Raw genomic sequence first — 11,092 nt, 5'->3', positions numbered from 1 at the left:
GGTCATAGTATTGTATGTAATAAGACAAAATTCACAAAAAATAGATTTTTAAGAATTCAGAAAAAATCATAGTATAGGATGTGATGAATGTGAACTTCAAAAAATGTATCTTTAAAAATAGAATAAGTAAAAACCATACATTTTTTATTGTAAGACACTACATAAAAGACTAAAAAAGTTGTTTTTTTTTCTTTACATTAAATATTCAATATTCAATATTTTTAGTTCTCAGATCGTCAGAAAGTTGTTCCAGCATTTTGGAGAGTAACGGTTAAAAGCATGTCATTAGAAAAAAGAAAGAAAAAATCATAATATAGTATGTGATAAAACAACTGACAGAAAAGTCATAAGATATATCATAATTTAAAAAAAATATAGTGTCATAAGTAATGAAAAAAAGACACAAAAGTTATGACAGTTTTTCATCAAAAATGTAGAACTAAAAAATCAAAGAATAGTATGCTATAAAAAGTAAAATAAATAAATAAATAAAAACTTAAAAATCATGGTATATAGTATGCCGCATAAAATGTCTTCAAAATCCATACTATGGTATGTGATTAAAATCCTAAAAAGAAGTCATAGTATTGTAAGTTATTAAATATTTTATTTGAAAAGTTATGCTACAATACGTCATAAAGTTCTCATACGAAGTGTATCCTTTTTTTCTTGACTTTATCTTTTTTTAATGCAGCCTCTTAACTTAAAAAGTTACTGGTAACTTCAGTTGTAGTATAAATGTAGTGGAGGTAAAACTGAAAGTATCATAACATGGAAATACTCAAGTAAAAGCAGATACCTGAAAACTTGAGCTGAATACTTTACTTAATTCTGGTTTACAGACTTGATGCGTCAAATCCATTTAATTCCTCTAATTACATTTCATAGTGACATGTTTTACTTTTTACAGCACTACGTTTACTTAACAGCTGCAGTTACAACTAAGATTTTACATATAAACAATATTTTGCATTTATTCATGATCATCGACAGATTAATCTACCTAATTATGCATAAAAAAGTCAGATTAGCTCCATGTTGACAACTACATCTGTAAACAAAAAAACAGTAAAAATAACAAATTATACAAATTAATATAATATTAATTATACACTATAAATATAAAAATTAATTATAGTATAACACCCACAGGGGGCATTTCCTGCAATATGAGTACATTTAATATTTCAAGTATATTTTGCGAATAATACTCTAAAAATACATTTAAGTAGGTAACATTTTTGAGGCTGCAATTTATGATTATTTTCATTAGTAATTAATCCTCCGGTAATATTATTAACTAATCCTTTATAATATTGTGATAAAATGTTGCTTCATTTCATTATTCTCTTTTGTCTGAATTTTCACGATATTTGACAGGAAAGCAGCACAGCTGCACATCTGAGAGGCTGGAACCGGCAAATATTTGGTATTTTTGTTTGAAAAATTACTGACAAACAAATGACAAACTGATAATCAAAGTCAATGCAGATTATCTTTCAGGAAATCATTGTTTCAGGCCGAGACATTTTTTAATGCTTTTTTTTGTAAATACGCAGTGAGCATTTGAGTGAAAAGAGGCAAAGATCACTTTGTTTCTGTACGTTCAACACATTTATTTGAGCAAATGTATCAAATTATTAGTTTCAATTTTACATCCATAAAATAAATTCTTCACAGTATACACTTTCAAAAAATCGTAAAGGTTAACGTCACATCATTTGGCAAACTAATTTCTAGACAACAGATACTAGAGAAATTTACAGTGGGGGAGGTCTGAGTAACTCGCCTGCTATCCGAGATGAAAAGATGGACAGATGGCATCGGCTCTCCCTCCTCCACCTGCCAAAAAATCCGAAATCCAAAAAGTCCGTCTGAACGAGTTTGCGTAGATCGTCGTGATTCTGACAGGCTTTGTTTCAGTGCAGGCTTCACTATTCTTACTCATCATGTTGATCACAAAACAAAATTTTTGTAGGAGCAAAAACAATTACGGGGAAATTTCTCAAAAGGGGCGAAATCTGTTGTCAAAATCATGGGACACCACATGTTGTGACACTCCACTAAAGAGAACAGAGGAAAACTATAAATAAGCAAATCAACAACTGAATTTACACAAGTTCAAATAAAACAATGCTCAGCCTCAGAAGCTCACATGACCCACTAAAAAGGAGCCTATCATGTCATTAATTATGGCACTAAATAACGAGTATCTTCATTAAGTGCTGCTCAGCTTCTGGGAGCCTTCACAGGGCAACGCTCCCCTCTACAGGCCAAGCAGGGTCACTGCAGCGGTAATCTAATTCATTCACAGCCATGACGGGGACTAGCATCAGTTTACCATCAACTTACATTCAACCCTTGTTGTAAGTTTGGAAAAAAAAACAAATCAAAGAAATTTTTCAATAATATAAGACCACATAGGAGTTAATTCAATAAATGAAGACAGAACGTGAAAAGCACCAAGTGCGTTGCAAATTGTGCCTCTTCTGACAGTTTTTCCAAAGTTTCTTTACTTCTTTTCTTTCTTCTTGTCCTGAAAAAAAGGGCACAAATAATCACTTATAACACGTCAACACCTCACACCTACACACAAAATGTTTTGAAACAATTAACCCTTTGAAACCTGAGCAAGTTTGACTTTATTTCTTTCAAAAAGATGGGGAAAAGGCAACGAGCAACTTGATTAGAAATGACCCAAAAAATAAAATAAATAAATAAATAAAAATATAAGAGAATAACCTGAAATTTTGGGGGAAAAAAAGACAAAGGGGAAAATAAATAAATAAATAAACAAACAAGTAAATTACCTGGAAAAAGCCCTAAAAATAATAGTAATTCTTTAATACTTTTTAAAATATAATTAGGATAATTATAAATAGTTTCATGGACATTTTTCCCATCTTTTTTTTTGTTTAATAATTTTTCCAAATCTAATCATTTCTTGCAATTTGCAAGACATTTCTTGCTAAGTTTCTTAATGCCGTTTTTGAACAAAATCAAACCAAAGCTCAGGTTTCAAAGGGTTAAATAGCTTGTGACGGGTGTCTGAACGCAGCCTGAGAACACTGATGTCGATCCAGGTTTCGAGGGGTTAAAACAAACAAATGTTCTCACTTTAATATGTTGGCATTGAGCCATGTAGACAGATGAGGTCTGACAGTATGTGCTGATAGTTTCAAAGTTCAAATCTTTGGCTGCAGGCAGATTTTGGAGCGTCCGTGTGAAGTCTATGAAGGGCTGAGCGGGTTTGGAAACCTCTGGTTTAATCTTTAACAAGGCGCCGTATCGATCAATCAGTCAAATTTGATTTGTATAGCACCTTTCAAACACATCAAATGCAATTCAAAGTGTTTTACAGTTTGAAGAAACAAAAACAAGAACAACATATGAATTACGCAAAAATGGATCTTAAAATAGAATAAGTAAAAACCGTAACATTTTTAATATTAAGACACCACATAAAGGCCAGACTAAAAAGACAGCTTCTTAGTTTACGTTTAAAAGTATCAAGATTTTAAATACCTTATTACTTATTTTCTGTAGCTGAAAAAGGGCTAAACTAACTCTTCTTATGACAAAAAGCTTTATTAGTTCATAGTGGGACAGACAAAATTAAGCCAACATGTTTTGGCCACACGCGGCCTTCATCATCATTCTTGCCCTGATGAAGGCCGTGTGCGGCAATTTTGGAATTTTGCCCAAATTTTTATTACAATTTAAAACAGATTTGTTGTTGGTTCCACTACCCTGATCTGTCTGAAGTTAATGTGAGTATTTGGTAAACTACTTGGAAAAAAAGATTGATTTAAGACATTTTAATACTAATTAACGCCTTTTTTTTAGATTAATTAATACAGTGCCTGTTAAGACTTTTTAAGGATCCGTGGGAACCCTGATGTTTATTTGGGTGAGCGAACTGTTTCAACGGGGCTGACTTCTGTAACAGTATCTTTTATTTCTTGTCTTTCTTGGAGGAACGTTAAAAGTTAAGGCTGGTAATATCCTTTATTTATTTTTCATGGTCAACAAATCCCACAAAAACAGAAAAACCAGAGATGTATTATAGACGGTCTCTCAGTACTTTCTGATTAACCTTCCTGTCTGTGACTTTCTGCCCAAAACCCACTGCTTCATACTGAAGATGTAAATATTTAAAATCGGGTTACAAACATTAAGAGCTGCAACAATTAGTCAATTAGCTGATTATCTGATGGACAGAAAATTAACTGGTAAATATTTTTTAGATCAATTTTATAACTTACAGGTTATGCGTGTAATTTTTACCAATATTAATCATTTTTTAATATCGATGGTTGTAGTACAAACAATCACTCGAGAAAATAATCATCAGATTAATCAGTAACAACATAATTGTTAGTTGCAGTCTTAGGGTCATATTTAAAAAAAAAAACAGCTGGACTTTGTTCTCTTTTTTTTCGCAAACTTTACTCAAACAGGAAAAAATACTGCATGTGTTGGAAACATTTTTGCAGTTAAAAATCTGATGTACTCTTGAGTATCTCCTGCAGCAGGTTGGTGTATTCGGCATCGACTGAAAATAAACTGCAGTATCGACGTTCTTCATAATGAAGGAAAGTGTCGCCCAGAGCACCAGTGTGTCTTACTGACGTGGTTTTAATACTTTTTGAACAACAATGGAGCTCTACGGCACAGAGCAATAAGATAATACCTGTTAGTAGGATCACTTCATCGCTGTTCTCAGGCTTTTTATGGGATGTGTTGATGAAAAAAATTAAAAATAACACACACTGTCGACTTATCCATTAATTATCATAAAGAGGACAATTAGGCAAAACACTCCGTACCTTATCGTTCATGGCGAGGATGACCATCAGTTTCCTGAAGACGGTGATGAAGTCGAGGAAAAGGTCCACACAGTGCCTTAAAAAAAAACAAAGAATATCAAGTTTGTTTCATAAATGTGACATATGCTGTCGGAAAAAAAAAATCATAAAACTGTACCACACATTATTTAATTTCTCAAAAATAAAGAGCATCCAGGTGTAAAAAGTATCCAGTCATCACTTTAGGGCTGAGCTCCTGCAGCGTTGTGCACGTCATTTTCATATTTTAAGGAACTGATGCTAAAATGTACACCTCACCTGTGATGTATTTGCATAGTATTTGGTTTTTAGAAGGTGTCAGTGCACAGATAAGGTAGCACAGGTCCTCACCAGATGTAATCCTTGTCTCCGTTCTCTGCTTTCTCGATGATCAGCTGAGTGTCAAACAGGACGAAGCCGCACATGATGAGCAGCCCGAGGTACATGTGTGCCTGCCGGAAACGATGACAACCATGAGTTAGAAACACTGTGACGCACAGCTGCTGAAGCTTGTAGTGAGGAATGGTGCTGCATAGTTCAGCTACCTTAAACAGCATCACAGATCCAAAGAACATGTTCATCACAGACATCAGGAACAGGAGGGAGAGGCCAGACATCAGCGTGCCTTAGAAGAAGAAGGAGATAAGTGAAACAGCATGTATGAGTAACCTAAGACAAGAGAAATCATCCAGAATTACCAAAAAATGGTTATAAGTTAAAGCCTTGCTGTAAATGGTTAAGATGAGAAGCAACAGTATAATGGGTCACGCAACAATAATAAACTGTCTTCACCTCCGAGGAACAGGTAGCTCCTGCGTTTGGCATAGAGAGCGCTGAGAGTGAAGCAGATGAAAATCACAGAGGTTCCCATGAAAGCCGTCACGATGATGCTGAGGAGAAAAAAAAAGGTTTGGGATTTAAGTTGTCACATATTAAACATATTTCCACATTGTGCAGCGAAAGGCCTTGTTGCCCTCTGCAGAACAGTGCTTTTAAAACTAACATACAAAAAAACTTCAGCAAAGACAATGTGCATATATTGAATATTAACTATAGCTAAGGTCAAGGATGCACGATAATATCCGATATATAACAACTCATTTTGCTGATAACCAATCCCGATATATCCACTTTTCCCCCCACCTAATTTTAGTGATTACGGTCTCCTCTGTAGTGGAATTAACATCATATTGTGCATACGCTTTTCATGATGGCCCACCAGCAGATGGAGATATAACATACATGTTTTTCAATGTATTGTCACGTTCATTCATTGTGCACAATAAGAAAAATACTTTGACTAAGGTTATGTGCAACAAGCCATATTTATTGTAAATGATAATGTGTGAGATTCATCCTACTTCCACAGGCTTGGATGATGTTATCCACTGTGCCGTGAAGCTCAGCATGCTAACAGGGTTTGCACTTGGCCTCAAGACGTCTGTGGTAAAACTCACTTGTTATCTTTCCTCCTTAAGTTTAAAGCTCCCCTCAAATCACTCAGCTAATGAAACAACAAAAAGTACCAAGCTTTTAGAAAATTATGCTACTTTCCTCTCCGATTCCTCTGACTGAAGATTCCTCTTTATCTGCCTATACCCCAGTTGTCTTTATTTTTACACGTATTTTTATTTATTTACTTATTAATTTTATCATGTTTCATTTTTATCATTTATGTTCTTCATACATGTTTACATTCTTGCACATTTTGTTTTGTTACATGTGCTGTATCATTTCCCTGATGTTTTGCTCACTTACTCATTTAAAAAATAAAAATAAAAAAATTGTCATTTCAGTCGAAATCAGCATGATGGCATTCATGTTAAAGCCCATATTGTCCAATACCAGTGACGTGCCGATATTATTGTGCATCCCTATTAAATATTGGGCATTATAGAGGGATGCTGAGGAATGGTGGTGATAATTAACATAATATCAGAGATGTGGTCTAACAAAAGCCTTCACAGTGTCCTACAACTTTTCTGTAAATATACACTCTGTATTTGTACAGAGCCCCAGACACACGTCTACCAATCATTACATAATACTCTTTTCAGTGCTGTTTAGTTTTATGTTTAACTTTTAGTCAGCTCGCTGTCAGCTGCTCATGTAAATTGGTTTTACACTGAATAACCTTTCACATACCTCGGATTGACAGCGATGACAAAGTCCAGTGTGGGGCCAAGGCCAACACCTGGAGAGGGAGAGAGGAAGGTAAACACTGGCTCTAGACCACATGTAGACTTACATGGCTGTAAATGAACAAGGACAGCTCTGTCTGTCCACATGCAAAGTGACAATTTTACCTGTAACATACTTATATTACTCTACCTGTGAGGAAGGCAAATCCTGCCAGGATGGCCAGTCTCTTCTTCTCCGTCTCTGGGTTGTGTGGCGTCATGGCGAGCCAAAACATCATCCCCAGGGAGCCGAGCACAGACAGCAAGCCGCCCTGAGAACAAGGGCACAAAGTTAAAGACGGAGCAGGAAAAGACTGTGACTATGATACTAACTACTCAAGGTCTCTCTTCTTCAGCGTCAACTTTTCACAGCAGCAGCTGAATATAGCTGAAGCAACAACATGACCATGAGATGTTAAGATAAGACAGAAAAGGGCCTTTCAGACAAATACAGTTCTGTTAACATCTTTTGGTGATTCTGATCTAAATTAAAGGCCTGTACTTTTACCTGTAGTTCTTGGCAATACCTGAAATGTGCCTGCAGTGTTGCTGGTGTTGGCACTGATCTAAGCCAACAAAGGACCAGATTGGTCCAATTCTGATTTTACTTTTTGTTTGTAACTTTTGTGTCACTTCGAACCTATTTTTTTTTCCCAAAATATGATGACCCTTTTCGGCTCTATGCTTCCCTGCTGAGAATATCACCATCAGGTTTTTATTTCTAATACATTCAGTGTCTCCTAAAATAGTGAATTCCAAAATGCTTGTAGGAACGATGATCTCAAGCATTAGGCTGCAGAATATCCTACAGATGCAGCCCGTTTAGGTCAGTCACACTTTCTTCAGCGGGCCCATACCTTGTTATCACATGAAACATGGGTGGAGGTAAATAAACAACAATGAATGTGCTCAGTGGCTGAGTGGTGCCATTGCTTACTGTAAACGTAACAGAAGACATTGACTTCAGCATTTCCCCATATGCTTGGTGGGATAAAGTGCTTTTCCATAATTTGCACTAATATATAATCATAATATTTTAATTATAATCATAAATAAAATTATTAAATCAATTACAATAGCTATAATAATTCAACCCGGACAGGTAGACTCAGTCATATCTTGTCAGTATTACCTGAAAGAGGCGTGTGACGACATGGACGTAGGAGCCAGCTGCAGCCACAAACATACAAACTGCCAGGCTGGAGTACACATTCTTCAAGTGCACCTGGGTGGAGTGAGATCTGAAAAAAAAAAAGAGATTATGATGAATGAGGCTGGGCGGTGAGTCACAGTAGATAAAGTACATGACTGAGATAGCCATCAACTGCATGCTTACTCACATTTGGGAGAACTTGAAGAGGGAGTCAAAATTGATGTTGCGATCAAACACGTTCATGATGGAGCCAGAGGTCCAGAGATCTGAAGAGATTCTTGAACGGACAGTGTCTCCTCTGAAAAGAAACACATATGATTACACTTCAGCTAAACAGTGTTTCACTGTTACTGTAGTTGGGAGCATTGGTAATTTACTTGAATTTCTATATTTCTGTCAGCTTTCACCTTTATTCCTCTATACGTCCTACAAAATGTATACTTCTACTCCCATACATTTCCACTAAGTATCTTAGCGACTTACTGTGTAATAGGGAAGAAAGGAAGGAAGGAAGAAAGGAGGAGGGAGGGAGAAAGGGATGGGACCGAAGGAAAAACTGGATTTTATTCTTTAAGTCCATTAACCCTTTAAAACCTGGATCAAAATCAGTTTTCTTGTGCTGCATTCAGACACCTTTTACCAGCATTTAAACCTCTGAAACTTGAGAAACTGGTTTGATTTCATTTGAAAAGAAAAATAAAGCAATAAAAAAAGAAATTTCCAGAATATTAGGTTTATAATTCTATTCGTAGCCTTCTTCTCATGTTTCTGAAAGAACTCAAGCTAATTTACTGAAGTTAAAAAAATCGTCTTTCATTCTTCATTTTACAAAGAAATAAACTCCATAATCCTCAAAATGCTCACGTTTATTACACGTACTTTCACTTTCAATATTTAAATACGTTTAACATCATAACATTTATTTAGATACTTAAGTTGAATAAATATAAGATACTTTTAACTTTCACTCAAGTCATATTCTAATGAGTGAATATGTACTTTTACCCGAGTGTGACTTTTAGGTACTTCATCCGTCACTAGTAACGTTTGTAACGAAGAATTTTTAATAAAAGAGCTACAGTTAGCAGTAGTCTGGTAATGTGAATCGTCACTTTTACTTAGAAAACATTATAAACAATCTCAATATTTCTCCCACCACTCCTGACACACACGCATGTCGCAGATTAAAAGTGCGTAGCTAAAGGCAGATGATCATTTGCTACAATAAATTGTACAAGTTAACGCTAAACTGACAACCGCAGCAAGCTAACAAGCTATCTAGCAACACGTTATCAATTAACGACACAGCCGTTAGCTGGAAACAAAATTTAAAAAATCAGAAATGAAAATGTTGTTTGAAATCTGGCAGTGGCTTTGGAGCAACAGCTCCAAACTGTTTGACGCATGAGACTATCATATGAACAGCTAATGTCGCTAGCTAGCTGCGCGTTAGCCAAACTGAGCTAACGTTTGTCTCGCGCGTCAACACAACTCGACGTTTCGTTCATTTTTTAAACTTTTTTTTTTTAGCGGCTGACGATTGTAATGTTACGACTTGTGTCAAAACCAAACACCGAGGTTAGAAATAAAATGCGCTGACATTAAAAATGGCACTTACCTCTCCTCTGCTACGAGCTAACTGTTTTGGCAGCCTTTCTTCTTCCTGCTTTACTTTTTTTTTCTTTAACAAACAGTACGTGTCAGTCAGCTCACGTTATGTCACCATGGAAACGCCCCGAAAATTCCACAGGGTAAAATACGGCGATTTTCCCCGTATTTAAAAACATAAAATTAACAAGTTATATGTTTTATAAATGCCGAACGTTTAACCGAATTTAATATTATCCCGTGCAGCGAGACATTAGTCAATAAAGATATAAAATTATATATTAAAAGGCACTTCCGGCCGATGTGTGTCACAGAGTAATGTCCCCGGTACATCTAAAATGGCCGACTCATAAATGTAGTACTTCAAACTGTCACCAGCAAAACAATTTTTGGCAAAAAGCATTAAACATGTTTATTTTAAACCCGATATAAAACAAAGACCTGGCTCCAAATAAACTGAAATACCGTGTCTGTATACGTAGAGGTGTAAATGAGTGCGGATGTTGATCAATAGGAAATATGGTGCAACTGCATGCAACTTGTTCTGCACAAAGACTGTTTATAAAGGTTTGAAGACATTTTACACGGACTTATCTTTATATTTTGACTTACAATAATGTTTATGAAAAAATGTAACATGTATTTAAAAATATATTATCACAGTATAATGAAAAAAATGATGAAAGCAAAAAGTATTAAATGAAAATATCGGGACTGTTCTTTATTTGATTAAAGAGGATGTGGTTGGAGTGCCACTTTTTATTTATTTATGTATTTATTTGTGCGTTTATTTATTCAATTTTGATACTCCCTGGAGCCCCTTTAGTGACTTTAGTGACTTAAATTAGATTTAATAAAATTAAATCTAATTTAATTTATTTATTTTTAATAAATAAATTAAATTAGATTTTAAAAACTGACTCTTTGATGTTTGAGAGATAAAAGTTGAAAACAAAATCCTTGAGTTGTTAAAAAAAAGAAAAAGCCTTGATTTCTCACTCTTGGCATACATGCTGGTTAGTTAGTGAAAACAGTTTATTTTTGGCCAAATTTTAAATGAGATGTAGAATAATATGCGTTTGATTAAATCTCACTTTTTTTCAAGCTCAGATTTGGTTTTATATATTTTATTCCTGATGGAAGTTTGTCACACCTAATGTGTCCATGGACAGTCGGAAATTTGAAAATCTGATGTTATTTTCTGTTTTTACAGTTTCTGGCTATAATAAATGGTGTAATTTTGCTAATTTTTAAAGAGAACATGCCTGTTATGTTTTTTTTTAAAAAACATTGGCTGTTAAATA

At 34.9% G+C, this 11,092-nt stretch overlaps 1 protein-coding gene across 1 annotated transcript; it reads right to left on the bottom strand.

Annotated features, from left to right (window-relative positions):
• Window positions 1-1,591: 1,591 nt before the first annotated feature.
• tmbim6 (transmembrane BAX inhibitor motif containing 6) lies at window positions 1,592-9,956 on the bottom strand. The gene is made up of 10 exons (XM_042492230.2): window positions 9,799-9,956; window positions 8,368-8,478; window positions 8,160-8,268; window positions 7,179-7,299; window positions 6,993-7,041; window positions 5,640-5,737; window positions 5,393-5,472; window positions 5,199-5,299; window positions 4,830-4,905; window positions 1,592-2,536 (listed from the first exon to the last, which is right to left on the bottom strand). The coding sequence occupies exons 2-10, from the start codon at window positions 8,421-8,423 to the stop codon at window positions 2,513-2,515; spliced, it is 714 nt and encodes a 237-aa protein (XP_042348164.2). The 5' UTR covers window positions 8,424-8,478; window positions 9,799-9,956; the 3' UTR covers window positions 1,592-2,512.
• Window positions 9,957-11,092: the final 1,136 nt, after the last annotated feature.

Source organism: Plectropomus leopardus, chromosome 9 (genome assembly GCF_026936395.1).
Source record: "Plectropomus leopardus strain MGB_pleo_1.0 chromosome 9, ASM2693639v1, whole genome shotgun sequence".
NCBI classification, from domain to species: Eukaryota; Metazoa; Chordata; class Actinopteri; order Perciformes; family Serranidae; genus Plectropomus; species Plectropomus leopardus.
Note: the sequence above shows the minus strand (reverse complement) of the source record. Positions and strands in the feature narration are given on the sequence as shown.